General features: G+C 33.9%; 1 protein-coding gene across 3 annotated transcripts in view; it reads right to left on the reverse strand.

Moving 5' to 3' along the window:
• The window catches only part of AGMO (alkylglycerol monooxygenase), a 279,485-nt gene that overhangs the window by 140,447 nt on the left and 119,285 nt on the right, over positions 1 to 19,753 (reverse strand). For all 3 annotated transcript variants that reach the window (XR_009454758.1, XM_059712464.1, XM_059712463.1), the window contains exons 5-6: positions 18,048 to 18,143; positions 838 to 904 (exon numbers count right to left, since the gene is read on the reverse strand). Coding sequence is in view for 2 of the 3 variants with exons in the window: in XM_059712464.1 (XP_059568447.1) it covers positions 838 to 904; positions 18,048 to 18,143 (163 nt within the window). In the remaining variant the exon portion in view is untranslated. The remainder of the gene's footprint in view (positions 1 to 837; positions 905 to 18,047; positions 18,144 to 19,753) is intronic.

The raw sequence follows: 19,753 nt of genomic DNA on the forward strand, positions 1-19,753 counted from the left end.
TGCCCCCTGCCATGGGAAAAGGGACCTGCCGTGCCCCTGTGCTGATTGCTGGAAACTTATGAAACAGAACAGTAGTATTTCTTCTTTTATTACCAGCTTTCTTTATCTCAACATCATGTGTGTAAGATTCGTTCATGCCACTGTGTGTCATAATAGTGCTGTCAAGGGGGCATAGTTTCCCATCACATGAACTGTCTGCAGTTTGTCTGGTTCTACTGCTGATAAACATGGACATTGGGTCTCTTTTGCTCCTGTTACATGTACTGCTGATATGCACATTCTTGTCCAGGTCCTTGGGTGCACAATGCAAACATTTCTAATATTTCTTAAGCTGGCATCTTTAAACTTTAGGCACTAGCCATGTGGGTCTTTCTCTTTGTCAAGCAAATGCAGTGCAGGCAAGGTTTGTTTGCAGAATTGAAGCAGAAAACTTAAGTGTTTCTTATTAGGCTTTTCTCAAATCCCAAAAGTTTTCAAAACCAGGCACACTCTGGCTCTAGATAGGAATGACTCTCAGCATCAGGTAAAGGAGTGGCCTTCAAGATATAAAGTGCACATCCATCCACTCAGCTGTTTAGCTCAGTTTTTGTTTGTCCTCCCACTACAACTGAGGAGATTCAGGCAAAAAGAAAAATCCAAAAGCCAGATAAGAAGTTGATGTTGGGGGGTGTTTTTGTTTGTTTGTTTCTGGTTCTAGCTTTGGAGATTCAAAGGAAGAAGAGATGCCTACTTACACAGTGTGTGCTGACTATGTTGGGTAATTACAATGAAATGATGAAAACTAATATCATTTTAAATAAATGAAAAAGGACAGAGAGAAGAGATCAATTTCCTTACCATGATGTACCCTGTGATGGCTAGGCGTGTTAAGGATCAGTTCCAAAGGACCAAGGTTATCAATGACCTGTTTAAAGCAAAAGGAATCTTTATTTATACACGCAGTTATTATTAAATGCACATGTAACATATAAGTGCTCACATTAAAAACCCTCATGGGTTAACATATATTAAAAGTTTCAGGGTTGGCATCAGAATTGGAAGTTTTTCTATCACTTGGTGCTCACATAAAGACAGAAATAAGCTCATACATCTATTCTGAGAGTCTACTATTAGGTTAAGAGCTAGAATGCCTCAGTTTGGTTCCTGGATTCTCCATTTATCACTCTGTTCTTGGGAAAATAACAAGCTTTTTATAACTTCATTTTGTCACCTTTAAAATGGAAGTAATAACAGTATCTACATAATAATGTTCTGAGAATTTTAAATGGTACTGTAAAATGGTTCTATTGCCAATGCATAATTCTCCTTTTATTTTTTACTTTTCAACTATGTCTTTGATTATTTATTTATTTTTAATATTTTTATTGATTTTTCAGAGAGGAAGGGAGAGGGAGAGAGAGATAGAAACATCAAAGATGAGAGAGAATCATTAGTCGGCTGCCTCCTGAAAGCTCCCCTCTGGGGATTGAGTCTGCAATCCCAGCATGTGCCCTTGACCTAAATCAAACCCAGGACCCTTCAGTCCACAGGCCAATGCTCTATCCACTGATCCAAACTAGCTAAGGTTGTCTTTGATGATTTATGTTAGCAGAACATGAATAGGGGAGAGAAAATACAGTATTATATTTATTTTGGGGGTTGGTTTCACCCAATAATCAGCCATGTAGCAACAATCTACTATTGTAGCTGTTTATCTATTAGGGTGATCCTGCTCATTCAAATAGAATCCTAACTTGTCTCTTACCTGTAGATATACCATCTACCAGTGTATCCTAGAGGCACAAATCAACGTCAAATATATAAATGGGTCTTCTTTTATAATTCAAAAGCCCCTTCAAAATTTGGTATTCTCTTGCAACATTTATCAGTAAGAATCCACTGTTCCAGAGTCTGTAAATTGTAAGGCATATAGGAACCAGGTAGGTGTAATAAACAAGAATAGCAGGCCATGTATAAAAAAGACAGTAGTTATGTTATATAATTAATATTGGGCATGTTGGAATCTTTTAAATCTCAATTACACTATTCTTTCTTCCATGGGCTACAGCAGATAACAGAATATTTTACTTTCCTTAATCACTATTTAAATGGGTTTATTAGAGCCTACCAATGACAAAAAATAATACACTGTTATATTTTACAAAATTACTCACCCCTAGTGTTAAGTTCCATTTAGAGTATATATAAGTTCTAAAAAAATTTAAATAATCCTTAAGGGAATGTGATATTGATGTGCCACATAAATTTGGTAACATTGACATAAATTCATGACATTGACCTGAATTTGGTAACAAGTCAGTGATATGGGGGAAAAAGTCAGAGGGGACTACTTAAGATAAAAAGGCATTTCAAATAGATAACAACCAATGTTGTGAGGAATCTTGTTTGAATACTGATTTGAACACAGTAAACATAAGAGACATTTTATAGGCAATGTGAGAAATTGATTATAAACAGTATTATATGATAAAAGTACTGTTTGGGAGTTATAATGCATCATCATTATGTAGGATATTTAACTTTTATAGTTGTGTAACTGAAGTATATGTGACGTGAGATCTAGGTTTTGCTACAAAATATTTTGCAATAAAAATAAAATTAAAAAAAGATAGCTCATGCAAATTATTCAAAACCATAATGATTTTTTAATGGAAGGGATGGAGATACATAAATTCATTCTATTATTAATTCTACTTTTCTGAATAGTTGAAGATTTTAAGATAAAATTTTAAGTGAAAGATGCCCTAACTGGTTTGGCTCAGTGGATAGAGCATCGGCCTGCGGACTTAAGGGTCCCAGGTTTGATTCCGGTCAAGGGCATATACTGTGGTCGCGGGCACATCCCAGTAGGGAGTGTGCAGGAGGCAGCTGATCGATGTTTCTCTCTCATCAATATTTATAACTCTCTATACCTCTCCCTTCCTCTCTGTAAAAAATCAATAAAAAATATATTTAAAAACAAATTTTAAGTGAAAGAAACTGTTACTCTAATAATATATAATAATGCACAATTCAAATAGATCCCTAAAATCCCAAACACACTTCTAGAATACAACTCTATATAGCAGGGCTTAATCACTGTTTGACAATCTCTGACATTAAAACACCCAATTTACAAGTGTTCTGCCAATGTGCAGAGCCACAGCAGCCACTCCATCCTCAGCTGGTGGGGCCTGTACCCTCTTGAAGTGGAAATGATGGTAGTGTGGCCACATAACAATGCTGCATGCGCCTGTGGGGCAGGTGCCACCATGTCCTTATTAGACCCACCATTAACCCAACTGAGGGTTACAGAAACACTGGCATGCAAAGGACATGTAATATTACTTGTTGTATGAGAATTTAGGCCTCTTTCCCTCTCTTCTAATGGAGTCCTATCGCCATTTTTAAAGTTATTTCCATGAGAAATGTATTATGAGATGCAAACAACAGATTTTTTGATTAATTCACAGAATTCATAGACAAAGGGCTATCTGTATTTTCTTTATTGCAAGACTTTAAAATACTGTGAATAGGTATCCTTTATATCAAATAGCATTTCTATGAAGTATTATGTCACTAACACATTATTAGTGACCAAGAATTGGAAATGGAGTAGGGAGAAAGAACCCTGTATTTTATTAGCCTACATTGCTTTGTACTTGGTGGAAAAATATTTGCTGAGAAGAATGGTGATGGACAGAGAACAAGAAAATGGGGTTTCTCAGTAGTCAGAACATTGAAATCGGATGCTTTGGTTGGGATTTGTCTCTCTGGCATAGAATCATATGAGAAAGGAGAATACCATTTTATCCTTGTTTGTCTCCTTGGTGCCTAACATATGTTACAAAAACAGCCAACAAAAGGGGGTGGAGGAGACTACAGGGCCGGCTTCTGCGACCCAGATGCATTTCTGATCATTGGCCCTGGCATGTGTGTGCAGCCAGATTTAAAGCCACACAAATGTTGAGTGCATTCAGATGACTGGAGCCTTGGCGGAGCGCATTGTTTTTTAATGTCAAGCTCTTTTTTCCTCAAAGAAAATCTTTTGCTCCTGCAGGCTACAGCATGGTGATATCAATATTGAAAGTTCCTTTCTTTCTTTTTTTAAAGTTAAAAGCCAAGTACAACACAGGCAACCACAGTTAAATTTCCTGGTAGTGCCTGTGAGTACCTTGGAGCTGGGAAAGACCACCTCCGTGTGGGAGATGATTCATCATTCAGACAAGCCCAGTCAGAACCTCTCTGGTGGAAAACCCTTCTGATTCAAAGTCAAAGAGAAGTCATTAATAATTAATAAGGGTTGAGCATAACGACTCAATTATCGCCCACTTTTGCAAATTCAGTCATTTAGCAATTCCACCAAAGCTCGCTTTGAATCACTTCAGAAAAATACTGTGGAGATACTTGCAGCTATTTTCATTTTTAGAAGTTAGTTATTTGTCTTGTCTTTTTTTTAAATTTAAATGTATTAATTTAAATTATGAAATTTTAGAATGTACAGAGGACTTAAAAATAATATAGTCCAATATTCTATTATTTTAAAAAGCATAAAAATGAAGCTCACAGAAATTAAATTTCTAATGCAAGTTTAAAGGGCTTGGGAGGAAGCCCTAGAGTGTTTTCTGTTTTAGTTCAGAAATTGTTCCAGTTTTCTATCATTTTGCTTTTAAGAGGTTTAGCAATTTTTCTATCAAATAAAAGTAATTTACTCTTTTAGAACTTTAATGGAAAATAATAACTAAATACTTTTTGACTACATTTCTATTAAAAATGAATCCTGGAATTTATAAAAACTGCAGGGATTTCAGCTTCTATCCTGCCTCTCATGGATTTTAGGCACTGTTGGTGCTTCTTAGGTCTTTGACGCAATGCATCTGTAGTTTTCTCTTAGGGTTTTATAACCTGAGGGCCAGAATGATTTATTACAAAAGTATTTCATTTTACACATTTCTTAATGTTTCTTATTCTTCTTATTGGGAAGCACTGACTGGTTAGATTTCTGTAAGTCAGTTAAGAATACAGAAACAATTAACCAATGGTCAAGTTGAAGAACAAGCAGCCATTTTTAACAAAAATATTCAGTTAATTCAAAACAAAAAGTATTTTCTTTGTCTGAATTGCTTGGAAAATTGCCTCTTTTCACTTCAGTATGGCTACTGAAGTTGGAGAAAAGCAATTCTAAATACAATTTTAAAAAACCCTCTTAATTCTATTGTTTTGTTTAATTTTAGACTAATAGTGGGAATGTTGCCTTATCTGCAAATTGGCACTAAAAATACTGGAACATATTATTGAAAGGCCATAGGAATATTTATAAGTACTTACTTTTCAGAAAGAAGGCAGATGCTTACACTTAATTACAATGTTCTTTCCAAATAAGAGATGCTTACACATATTCATGCTTCCTGTCTGAGAGGGGAAAATCATAATAGGGAAAATATGTCCGCAGAAGCGTGTGCTTTACAGAATCCACATTATAAAGACAAATGTGCTAACAATATGATAAATGCTGAGGAGTGACTGGGTTGGGGGTGAAGTGAAATAAAATCTCCATAGTAGGAAAATGCCTGCATTCAGATGAGCATAGGTTAGAGTGATGACATTGACTCTAACTAGTCAAGACTTTTCTTCACAGCATCATGCATGATTGATGTTCCAGAGGGACCCATACCATTGTGGGCCTCCATGTTTCACTGCAGTAAGTATTTAAGGGAAATACTAAACCAGCTCCTAATACATTTATCATCTTATATAAAAATCATGGTTATGTTTTATTGAACTAAGAAAGATTTGCTTGAAGTGCAGTGTGAAAATGAGAAAAGTTTTCAGGTAAATTAGTGGCAATGTTCAATACAAACCTAAACTAGAATTAAATAGACTAATAGTTATACCATGATTACTGGTTTTTCCTGGTCAAATTTTCTTCTTTTCTTTTTTCTTTCCTTCTTCCCTCTGTCCCTTTTTTCCTTCTCCCCTTTCCTCTCTTCCCTTCCTCTCCCCTCCTCTCCTTCTCCTCTCCTCTCTTTCCTTTCCCCCCCATTCTTTCCTTTTTTTTCCATTTCTTTATCTAAGCATGTGTGCATGTGCATCTGTGTGCAAAATATTAGAGAATATTTTCTTTGGAAAGATCTTTATAATCAAATATAGGCTCATGCATATCTTTTTGTTGGTTATTTAAGTTGGTTATAAATATTTCTATGACCTTTCAATTATATATTCCACTTGTTAATCCCATTTACAGATAGAAAACCTGTATATAAATGTATTATTAATATACATTAAAACATTATGTTAATATGCATTATTAATATATATAAATAAAACATGTTAATACATATTAAGATATTAATACATATTAACATATTTATCATATTTTGAATATCTACTCATGTGCCAATCAACAATTATTTTAAGTACCAAACTACCAATAAAGGTTTTCTCTTAGCATTAAAACCTGTATTTATACATTCTTATCAAAGTCTCTTATTAAAAGCTACTTCCATAATAAGCAGAGCAAGAAATCTCTTGCCTGCCAGTCCATTCATTCAGCAAATATTACTGAATTTCTATGGAACTTACTAGGTTTTAGAAATAAAAATAAATATAGCAATAAATATTTAAAAGTAATAAATAATCAGGAAGATTATTTACAGTCCACTGGACTCTTCAGTGGAAAGGTAAAACTATTTCAGAAAAAAAGTTTTTACAAAAAAAGTTATTTTCCTCAATTATTTTGTTTTTTTAGTGGAAGGATGAGAAAATCATTTTTTTTTCTTTTTCAATTACCATATTGCACAGTGCAGATATTTGAATTTCTAATCAATTTGAATTTATAATTGGCACCAGAATTATCTAACAAGAAGCAGAGGTTCTAATATATAGTGATGGAAGGAGATTTAACTTTGGGTGGTAAACATACAATGCAATATACTGAAGATGTATTATAGAATTGTACACTTGAAATCTAAATAATTTTATTAACCAATGCCACCCCAACAAATTTAATTTAAATAAAAATGCAAAAAAACTTAGTTTGTTTTCTAGGTCAAAAGCTGAAAATTATCTTTGGAAAAAATATATGTTTTGTATAGCTCCCAATAGTGCAGCTTTGCAAAGAGTCTCATTGATTGTTTCTGGGGAATGCACAAAAATTCTACCTTGTTGATAAACTTCTTCAATTGACTATCTGGAAATCAAAATAATCTATGTGGGTTCAATTTATTCAACAGGTATTTATTGAGTGCCCGTGTTAAGATTTTTTTTTTAAAAGATTTTATTTACTTTTTTCTTTTTTATTGTTATTGGTTTGCGAGCGCAAGGAAGAGGGAGAGAGAGATAGAAACATCAATGAATAGAGATAGAATCATTGACTGGCTGCCTCCTGCATTCCCCTTACTCGGAATTGAGCCTGCAACCCGGGAATATATCCTGACTGGGAATCGAACTGTAGCCTCCTGATTCATAGGCGGAAGCTCAACCAATTAGCCACATGGGCTGGGCCTGTGTTAAGATCTCTTGAAAGATCACAGTGTGTAACAATGGAAATTACCACTTAATAGCTGATAACTTAATTATTTATTAACTTAAGGGAGAAAGAGTGACAATATCAGCTTTTATTATTTGAATATATATAGCAGCGGTTCTTAACCTGTGGGTCGCCACCCCTTTGGGGGTCGAACAACCCTTTCACAGGGGTCGCCTAAGACCATCAGAAAACACATATATAATTACATATTGTTTTGTGATTAATCACTATGCTTTAATTATGTTCAATTTGTAACAATGAAATTGGGGGTCACCACAACATGAGGAACTGTATTAAAGTGTTGCAGCATTAGGAAGGTTGAGAACCACTGATATATAGGAAAATGTTTTTCACTTTCAAGAAAATCTATGGCAATTCATGTAAAGTTTTAGAAAATTGATAAGACCCATGAACATTATAACTTAACATATTAAAATAATTGTCCCTCTTGTTCTGAATTAGTGGATCTCTAAACATTCATTGTTTTCCTCGTTAAAATCTTAATCAATCTGAACATTTATGGATAATTTATATTGCAGAGCATCTGGTGATAAAGTGTAAAAATAAAATCTTAATTACATCCCCCACTAGTTCTGCTGTGTTAATTCAAGACAACAACTCAAGTATTTAGACAGATGGCAGGGGCAGCCATATTAGCCTACGATTTCTCTACAGGGAAGCAAGAGAAAGCAAAGCTCATAGGCTATGTGCTTGCCTGCCTATTTTCACACTTTGAAATCCTCAGCAAATGCTGATTTATTCACAGCCAAATGTTTTCCTATCTGATTAGGCAGTTTTCTACTTCAGTAAGCATGTAATATGGAGGTAGCTAAATTTCCACACTAAAGAGTGAAAAAACAATATTTTTAGTTTGGAAATAAAACAATCTGGAAGAATCAGGGCTGTTGGGATCATAAAGAGCTTCATAGGGAGTAAATTTCTGATGTATCTGTACCACAGGGTTAACAAGTTAAAGGCTTGGTTTTAAGAAGAATGAGACTAGGCTATGTTTATATAATAAACAACAGTTTTAAATGACTGTGTTTATAATAAATGATCTTGAAGGCTGATTCTTGTCACTTAAGATTGAATTATTCCTCAAATAAGAGGACAAGAGCTGGACAAGTTAGCGTTTAAAAAATTGTCTCAGTTTACATTTTGGATAACACTTTTGACTTTTCCTGGAAAAATGAATGCAAGTAACTGCTGAATGTGTTCATTCAAAGGGAGGTTGATTCCAAGTGACTGTTTTTTAAAAACACCTATTAAATTGACAGAAGGAAAATGGGGAACATTCATAAAAATAATCATGTAAAACTTCATTCCTGTGACACCATTTTATATTTACCAGTTTGGACACTCAGTGAGAAAATGAACCACATTAGTAGTAATAGTAGTAGTAGTAACAGCATTCTGATAAAAGAAAGTAACTGATAAATTGCGAGGTTAAGTAGTTTTTGTTCAATCCCATCCAAGTAGTTACATAATGCATTCTTCAAACATTCAACTCATTCTAAAACTCAGTACATTGTGGCTGCCATTTTGAACAAATTTCCAATTTCAGGTGTTGCTTCTAGATTCATTAATCAACAAACGTTAATGGATTACCAGCCATGTACCTGGCACTGTCTAAGCATTATGATTTAATCATACTTTTATGATTAAACATATAAATCTGCATTTCAAATCTTACAATCTCATAGGTCAGATCTCCTGATTGTCACCTATTATAAAGTTTGATCTGTTAAAAACATTTGTATACTAATTTTTGAAAGTATACTCAAATATAATAGAGTGAATTCTCAATCAGTAGAAGTTACAAATATTTGTTTTTCTTAAATTCAGTTACCCTATGTCCATTTGCATATTTTTCTTCTAAAGACTAGCTAAGGTGTATCATCTGTCCCTTGTCCCCTCAGGATTTTCCTTTAATCAACACATCCTGTCTTAGTCAGTTTGGGATGTGATAACTAAATATAACAGGCTAGGAGGCTTAAACAACAATCATTTCTTTCTCACAGTGATGGAGGCTAGGAAGTCCAAGATCAAGGTGCCAGCAGATTCAGTGTTTGGTGAGAATGGCCTTCCTGCTATATCCTCTCTCTTTTAATGTCTCTTTTTTAAAAGGGTACTAATCCCATCATGAGGGCTCCACTCTCATAACCCAATTACCTCCCATCTCCAAATATCATCAATTTTGGAGGACACATAATTTAGTCCTCTCTGATCCAAGACTTTGCTATGAGTATTTTCTTCATGTTCTCCAATAAATGTATATATTATAAAGAATCTAGTTAACATGATCAAATCATTCATTAGTTAAGAATGTATTTGCTGCCGAAACCGGTTTGGCTCAGTGGATAGAGCATCGGCCTGCGGACTGGGGGGTCCCAGGTTCGATTCCGGTCAAGGGCATGTACCTGAGTTGTGGGCACATCCCCAGTAGGAGATGTGCAGGAGGCGGCTGATCGATGTTTCTCTCCCATCGATGTTTCTAACTCTCTATCTCTCTCCCTTCCTCTCTGTAAAAAATCAATAAAATATATTTTTTTAAAAAAGAATGTATTTGCTGATGGTCATTCAAGTTCAAGAAAGTGGGAGAGCAAAAATGAATAAAATATAGTATTCGTCTTCAGTAAGTTTACTGTCACCTCCTGTATTCAAACTTCAACACGTCAATGTTAAGTCTAATCCCTTAGGGGTGTTTGTTCAAATGGAGATTTTTACCCTCACCAGAAATTCAGATTCTGTTAGAAGGGGGCCATCATTCTTTATCTTGAGTAAGCACCCAGATAATTTTGATCCATGTGGTGATCACAAGAGTTATACTTGCTTTTATGCTAGCTCAGACTTTATGTACTAATTCTAATTTGTAGTATTTTGGCTTTTCTATAATAACTACCATTTGTTGAAAGCATATTATTTCCAAGACTATACACTTAATACAAACAGTCTTCAGGTTACGTGGTTACGTCGCCATCTCCCATTTATTTATAAAAAAAATAAAAGTTCCGTCATTTTGACGTATGTACATATGTGCTTTATGTTTTTTTTTTATCATTTATTTACCACCAGTAAAGGTCAGGAACTGTTATCTTTCTTTTAAATGTTTTTTTACTGTTTCACTTCATTACTGCTGTATATGTGCTCTATGTGAGTGATATAGGTGCTTATGTAGGTGGGTTCTGACTTAGGGCGAAAATCGTGTTATGTCGCCATAGGAACGGATCTCCCATGTAACCCGAGGACCTACTGTATATACATAATTTCATCAATCCTCATAACACTCCTATGGGGTAGGCATGATTACTTCCGCTTAACAGATTAGGAAGCAAGGTTAAAGAGTTCAATTTAATCTACTAAATATTCATACTTATTCATAAAACAAATATTTCTTAATTTTCCATTTGGAGGTACCCTTTACTTTTGATTACAAAACATGTACTTTAACCATTATGTCTTAGCCATTATGTCTCCCTTGTTCCAAAGATGTCCTCCTCTCCAATTCTGACAAGCAGATCCCCATAATATACCTGTGTCTGAAAGCCTCACACTACAGCTCTTTCACAGGAGACATTTTTTTAAGATTACCTCTGAATTTTTAAACAATATATGGATGAGCTTCAGGAAGATTAATAACATATCTTTTGAAGTTTTTTCTTCCCCTTTGGGAAAGTCACTAGAATCCAACAGATTCTTGAAGAAGACTAATCCTCAAAATGCTACTAACAAGGGGTGCTGATTCAGGTCAGAGGGCTGATAGCCTCTTTGGCACAGAGTAGGTGCTTATGAAATATTTTTGGAATGTGTGTATTTCAAAGACATTTATGTATCTAATACATTTGAAAACACTAAAATTTTATACATGAACAATCACAGTGGGTAAATTATTTTAAAATGAAGTGTATAATAGAACAAAAGATCATTTATCGAGAGAATATGTATAGGATTTGGATTAAAGACAGTCCACAAAAGAGAGAAAACCAACAAAGTGACAATAAGGTTTTATCTTGATGTCGACTTTAAGGAACAATGGAAGTAAAGAAGAGCAGCTGATTTGAGTCATAATGAAGTACATTTTAGACATGTTGACTCAGGGTGGTGCCAAATATTCCTGTGAATGTGTTAAGTGAGACAGTGGAAACACTGATTGCAAAGCCTTATGAGCATTTATATTACAGCTATAGACTAAATATGAAATCACATAGAGACAGTATAAAAATGAAGTAAATTAAATTTTAAAGAAGGAAGAATATTGAGAGAAGAGAGGATTGGAACAAGAAATTTAGGGAGGAATAAAGGAAGTAAGGAAATAAGGAGAACAAAAGTAACTAGAAATATCCCAACTTATTTTAAGGAAAAAACAAGGGGGGTGGGAATAGGAGTAGGTACTTTTTGAATAAGAACTTGATAGAAAAAAAGCATAAAATTTGATTTCGTTAAAATAAATATTTTCAAAAGCATGTATTTTGAAATATAACTTCTTCTCCCAAATTCCTTATCAATCCAAAAGATGTTGGACACTGGAAACAGGGGGATGAGAGCATGAGTGTGGGGGGGAGGTTGGGGGTTAATAGGGGGATGAGGACTCATTTGTAATACCTTAACCAATAAAGAAATTAAAGACAAAAGATGTGTAAACATAACTGTTCGAAATGTACACTCTATAAGGAGATAGGGCATAAGTATATTCCATATATAAATACAAATATATACATACATAATATATTAATATCAAACACTAATTTTTAGCTATCAAGGAACTCAGAGAATAATGGGAGAGACAGAGTTAAGCAACAAATACAATATAGAATTAAACGTCATCACCATTAGTTGGATTCTCCCCATATGCAGGAACTAATGTGTTATTACATTTATGTCCCCCCACAAACTCATGTTCTTAATCTGTAACTGCCAATATGGATATAGAAATAAACACAGGAATAGTTTAAAGAAAAGTACACTTAACTCTAGGAGGTGAAAAGACATTCCAGAAGAAGTAGTAATTGAATTGTATTATGAAGAATGTTTGGGAAAGGAGCTTCCCAGAGAGAGCATGTGCAAATACTCAGAACGAACAAGTATTTGCTGTACTTCGGAAGTAAAAAAACGGTGTAGTTTAACTGGGCCAGCTAATGGGATGAGAATGGAGGAGTAAACAGAGCTTATATCCTAAGGGCCCTGAAACCTATTGGTGAATTTTGGGTGTTTGATTGTAGGCAACAGAACCATTTGAAATCTCATGTTGTTGATGTTTGTTCACACCTTAGGAGTGTTTTAATCATCGTCTTCTAAATGGATCATCCCAGTTCATGTATTGAAATATAAGGGAGAGAAAAGAGTTTGTAGGAATAGAAAATAAATAGAATTCTATTGTAACCATCTATGTAATTAATAATAGAACCATAAATTAAGGTGAGGCAATGAAAACGGAAAGAGAAAGAGAGATTAAAGAGCATTTTAAGAGGAAAACTCAAGTGTATAATGAATAATTTAAGAGAGTATATAGCTGAGCTAGTAACAATCATGCCAGAAAGATAGGCATAAATTGGGGAAGTTCTGGGCAAACTAGGAATTCTCTTAGAAATGTAAAACCAATGATGCTATATTTGAGATGAGGAAAGGAGAGATAATTATTTACCAGGTTTTGAATCATGGATCTATTACCATTTAGCTGCAACAACAATAGATAATCTCCTTAATCTCTACATAGTTTCAATTTCCTCACTTTGAATGGAGACCATAGGGTTGTATGATCATCAATTAAATAGATCTTGTGAAATAGTAGTGTAGTAACTGACACACAATCTAAGCTATATAGGTACTTGCTCTTAAAAGAGAAAACACTTTGTGAAGAAGAATTTGAGTTGGGCCTTGAAAAACATATAATAGCAACGTGTAGAAAATATGAAAATGAGAGAAACTATGATTATACATCAGATATATGTGGGAAATGGAAAATGGTCTAGCTTGACTGAATTGCACGGAATGGAAAGTAATGGCATGTGCATCAAGAGAAGGCAGTGCATGAGAAACAGGAAACGCAAAAATAATTTAGACTTTTACTCAGCAAGCAATGGAACATCACCAAACACTTTATGTGGGACTAACCTCAGGGAATAGATTACATTTGAAGAAGAACATGTAGATGTGTATAGAGGTCACATGATAATTTGGAACAGGCAAGATTATACCTCATTTCTGTGTTAACTAACCTACAGCCTTGATCTTTTCACTATGCCATATAGGATCTTTATGAACCCTGTTGCCATCTATGGAGATATATTTAATATACACATTGTTTGAAGAGGAAGTGCAATGGGTGAGTAATGGCCAAAATGCAAGCACTGAAACCAACCATGTTACCTTATATAAACTCAATATTCTTAGTTTTAAAAGGGACAGTGTTTGTCACAGAGTTGGTGAATATAAAAATTCCAGTTTTCTAAAATTGTCTATTAAATTTCTGGAATGGTTTCCTGCTGCATGTACTTCTACATGTACCCTTAAAATAAAATCCCATTAACTGAAGTTACTTGAATTTATATTCATTCTTTACAACCTATAAAAGTTTAATTGGTCTTTAGTGATTCAAATTACTTTATGGGAATTAAATACAACATTTTTTGCTTGGAACATACTGGATGCTTAACACGTAGTGGCTATTTTATTATAGCATTAAGATCAGAAATGACCCATCTATAGGGAAGCTTTATAGTATAGTGGGTAAGAGCAAGGAATATGGATCCTGACTACCTGTTACAAAACCCAGCTTTGACATTTACTTATCATGAGATTCAGGGCAAGTTACTTGTATATTTAATTTTTAATCCTCACCTGAAGATATTTTTCCATTGATTTTTAGAGAAAGTGGAAGACAGGGGGAAATATTGATGTGAGAGAAACGCATTGATTTGTTGTCTCCTACATGTGCCCCAACCAGTGCCTGGGCTGGGGAGGAGCCTGCAACCAAGGTACATGCCCTTGACCAGAATCAAACCCCAGATCCTTCCGTCCACAGGCCAATGGCTCTATCCACTGAGCAAAACCGGCTAGGGCTAAATTTCCTAAATCTTTGCTCATGCTGTTACTAGTGTATTGTTTTGTTGCCAAAGAGCTACATTTTCCTCTTCCTCTCTATATGTCCTAGCTCAGCAGTTCTCAACCTATGGGTCGCGACCCCTTTGGGGGTCGAACGACTCTTTCACAGGGGTCACCTAAGACCATCAGAAAACACGTATATAATTACATATTGTTTTTGTGATTAATCACTATGCTTTAATTATGTTCAATTTGTAACAATGAAATTGGGGGTCACCACAACATGAGAAACTGTATTAAAGGGTCTCGGCATTAGGAAGGTTGAGAACCACTGTCCTAGCTTTTGCAAATTTCTGGCTTCTCTTGTCACTTCAGTTATATTGCTTCATTGTTCTACTGCATATTCCATTTGCTTTCTAATTCTGCACACTGCATTTATGCAATTCTCCTATACTCTAATTTCTATTGACCCTACATATAGGTCTAACATAAATACATCCTCAATGAAAGATATGATTGGGACAGTTGGTGGAGTATAAAGGTTGCTAAAGAGAAGAATTTGTTTTCTTCAGAGCTTAACCATTTTCAGTGATGTTTGTGTTTGGTGGATATAGTTGGCAAAGTAGTATTCTAATAGAATGGCTGTCCTAAAGAATGTGATACAAGTATAGGGGTCAGAGATGGAATTTTGATCTTCGGACTGGAAATTTAAAGTGGGACCCCTTCATGGAACCACAGAAGGAGGAACCACACTATCTGCACATAAATATCTCTCAGTTTAGCACTATACAGATCATTTAATTATACGGTGTAAATATTCAGTACCAAATAATTATTTCTGTTACATTTCTCTGCCCAAGCATCATCTTATATGTACATGAACACATGATGGTAAATTTAAGATAACTGAAAGATTATAGATAATGATACTATTACTTCTATATTGTAGAAATCAGCTAACACCCAACTATCATCTAACATCTCTAAAATAGTTATAACATTCCACACTTATTACATTTAAAACATGTAATAAGATTTTCTGATTGCCTTTAGTATACTCACAAGGAAAGAGTACAACTATATGCTGCAGACATTTCAAATGAATGAGTAAACAAAAATGTAGTCATAAAAATTAAGCAAGTGTATAGTTCCAAGCAGAATTTTTATAACTTTCAAAAGAGAGGAAGGGAAGAGATACTGTTGTTTCTTCATTAAAGTAACTCAAAAGTAAACAAAAATTTGATTATAAACTCTTGTTTGTTTTATGACCTTTTTTTTCATATAGAATCTTTCAAAGGCGTTATTTATTTATTTTTGTGCATCTTAGACTAATTGATTGAAGGGAATGAACTTTTCTTCACTTTTATAAAATCAGTACCTCCTTCAGACCAGATTTCCTTCTGAGTGAGAACTGATTTTATGGAGGTCAGCAGAAGTGAAACAACTGTACGAGTCAAATTTCCATTCAGGAATGTGCAGACTTTGGCCAACACTGTCATGTCTATGGCTCACATATTGTTTCTGTGAATTAACCATCAAGTAAGATGCCTGAAATGAAGCAGTGCTTAAGTGGACTAAAGAGGCATAAAGTGGGGATTCTTTTTAGACTCAGGCGATTGTTTTCAGTTTTTATTTTTAAATCTAATGTGTATTATTAACCTTTAATTACAAAGTAGAGAAAGCACATGATAAGAATAATTTTTTTAAGGCTGTCTTTTCCCCACTCTATTTTACTTGCCCCTTTCTCTAAAAGCAGCCACTGATACAAATCTCTTGGTTTTATTTCCTAAATTCTTTTATTATTTGTAAACAAGTGGTAATATGCTGTCTATAGCAATAAATGTAATTAAATACACAGTTGCAAAAAAACCCTTATAAATATATCCACAGCTAGTAATATAATTTAAAATTCCAAGATCCAAACCTTAATTTCAGAAAGTGTGCTCTTGCTTCCTGTGCAACTCAACTGTAGTAACTGCACATTGTAAAGTACGTTCAAAAGCATGATGTACAATACAAGTGAGAGTTCTGATGCATTGCTTTTGAGTTAGAAATGAAGCCACCTGGAAGTTCTGAGCTTGAAATAAATGCCTCATCAATGGCTTTCCTCCACTCTCCCTTTCTTCCTGAGATGGTACTCAAGCCCTGGCTCGTGATCCTTAGAGGGACACAGGAAAAGGCAGACTTTACTTAGGCACCATTGTTCTGTATCCAAACTAATTCGTGAACCCAACACATGGCATGACCTGGAGCAGAGCTGTTATAAAAATGTAATTCTCCTTGAACCCCTCCATGTAAATCATCAGAAAGCTTCCCTCAATGATTTAAACAAATTTGGTCTTTGACCTCTAGAGTCAGAATTGACCTCAACAACTCTTTCAGATGGTTGTAATATTGACTGTTTGATGTATGTCAACTACCATAAAATCCAATGCTATTTCATAACAGATCTTCTAATAATGCCACATATGCCCAAAGTCATGGTAACAGTCTCTTTATTCCAAGCAAGTCAGTAGCATGAAATACTGCAGATTAATGAAATAATGCTCTTTGTTGCATCAAGCTTTGGCATCTAATGCAACTGTGATTTGCGGTATTGTTCAACCAGTTGCAACACCTGTCAATGTGCTTCCTATAGAACTTCAAAAGACCTCTAATAAATACCAAATGCTTGAAAGGGTTCTCATGTGTATACGTAAGAATTTTTCTGGGTCTGTGATTTTTGTGGTACTTAACAACCAGTTCAGTACAATAGTTCGTAAACCAATCAGTTCCATAATGATCTTTCTGCAAACATTCAAGTCTGACAATTTGAGATATCACAGAAGACTCAAAAAATTAATATTTATTCATTTTACTGGTGGGAAAAAACCTAGTCTAACAATATATTTAACACCTTTTAAATAAAATTCAAACTCTAAAATTAAAGCAAGATTTCCAAACAAAAGTATTTTTATAATTTTTTAGGCATTAAAATTTTGTCAAGGAATTTTAAAGAACTTCCCACTTATATAATATGTAAATATTATACATTTATATATGTAATTAAATACTTACTAATATATAATACTAAATTATATTATAGAATAACATAAATAATATTTATATGTAGATATCACATATATTTAGAAACATACATAAATTTTATATATAAATTTATATCTTTATATTAAAATAAATTTCAACATCTTTTGGCAAACAATGTTTAATAAACTGCAATACAGGAAGATATTGTATTGAATAAAGTATTAAAATGTTTTGGTACTTAATAGTTCAAAAATGGTTTTATTTAATTGAGACCAACTGGCCTCATTGCTTCTTATAAACTTTGCAATATATATTCAGTAAAAAGGAATAAAAATGAACAGATGTTTCTCCTTAAAGAATGCAGACAAAGATTTTCTTACACAATAAATCAGCTGCTAGTGGATTTCCAGGACATTGCTGCAGGCTAGTTAGATATAAAACTTAAAAATATATATAAAATAAAAGGACTTACCTCTGTGTGGATCCAAAACTGGTAGAGGAGATTGAACTGAAGATGAACAGCATATACCGAAGGTGGTACAAAGAGGGCCAGGGGAGAGTAGAATATCTGAAAGATTAAAAATTTTTAAATTTGCACATATGATTTCTCAACATACTGTTACTAATGGTTCAACATCGGAATAAACACTTCAGCAAATATATCTTATTCTTTCATAAATTTACCTTATTTCTTATGTTTTATTGTCATGTTTGACTTTGCAACATTAGTTGGCAACATTAATTTTCCAGATGGTGATAAAGTTGGAGACATATTAGAGTTATTTTGCACTTCATGTTGTCTAGTTAAAATACCATACGTGGTGTGTTATATCCTTAATCCTTAAAAGACTGGATGTGCTTCCTGGACTTAAAGAGATTTTCTATACAGACATAAACACTTACTTTAAGTAAAAGAAATGCAGGATCATGTGTCTTCATACCTCGACAGCTCCCAAAGTCTGTATGTATTATACCCTGGCATTTTTAGTAGTAACATGAAATTATAATAAAACAGTGATTTTTTTTATCAAGAGAGGGTAAAATAAATTTTCCCTTTTAAATTTGTTTTTATGTGGTTGATTGAGGGTACAATACATTCTAATTTTTCCAAAGTTAGCAAGTCAGGGGCTATGATATAGTGCCATAGTGCAAACAAATTTTAAAGTTGAATATTTCTTAACGGATGGAAATGTCTCTGCCTTAAAAAAACCAAATTATGCTTAAACCGCAGAGCTGGTTAGAATCAACTAATAAGCACAATCTGCTATATTCTCCTAATGACTTTGATCCCCAAGAGTGGTTTCATGTTTTAGGAAAACATCTTAGTAAATAAAAACACTAAATAACCAAATAGGAATAAAAAGAAGCTGACTTCCTCTTTATGGTTTGTATTTTGTAGAGTTAATATTTCCAACATTCTAGATATTTTAAAATATTTCTTCTGAATGTTAAATTTTTATTTCTAAATTATTTTAAAGGTTTTGTTCTCAATTAGGCCAAATATATTTCAACAATGTTTAGTAATGAGTATGCAGTAGAAATTGGTCATTTACATAAACTCTTCTGGTTTCTGTTTCTAAACTTAAGCCATGAAAAATCTCAACTGTCATTTCTCTGATCAAACAAGATCAGTTTTATCATTTATAAATGCATCAATAGGCAATTAATTAGATTAGTGAGCAACAAAAAAGTATTGGGTTCTTCAAGATGTGCACTTTTAAGCTTTGGTTCTACTACAGAATCTCTCTATGACATTCACAAAGTTCTTAAACTTCTCAAGGCTTCCGTTCCCTCAAATGTATTGTGAAGAGGAAAGCCATTTGAAATCTAGCCATCGTTTTGGTTCCAAAAGATCTGTGATACTGTAATATGAATTTTTTGTAATATATAAAAATAGTTCTCTTACAATTGGTTCAAAAAACTAAACACATATATGACATATGATATAAGTACTCTGAGTTAAGGAGTATTTTGCAGTCTTTAAGATGTGAGTAAAAATGTAAGACAACTTGGATGCTTAATAAATAGTCTATTTGGAAAGAGAGTGCATACCAGATGAATATTCATGGTTCATTATAAGACCCCAAAGTATGGAGAAACAATCCTTTAGGATAGTAACAGCCATTATGGAAAAGGGGGTTCTATGCTCAAATACATTGTGAAGTGGTGAGTTAAACA

This window comes from Myotis daubentonii, chromosome 10 (genome assembly GCF_963259705.1).
Source record: "Myotis daubentonii chromosome 10, mMyoDau2.1, whole genome shotgun sequence".
In the NCBI taxonomy this organism is placed as follows: domain Eukaryota; kingdom Metazoa; phylum Chordata; class Mammalia; order Chiroptera; family Vespertilionidae; genus Myotis; species Myotis daubentonii.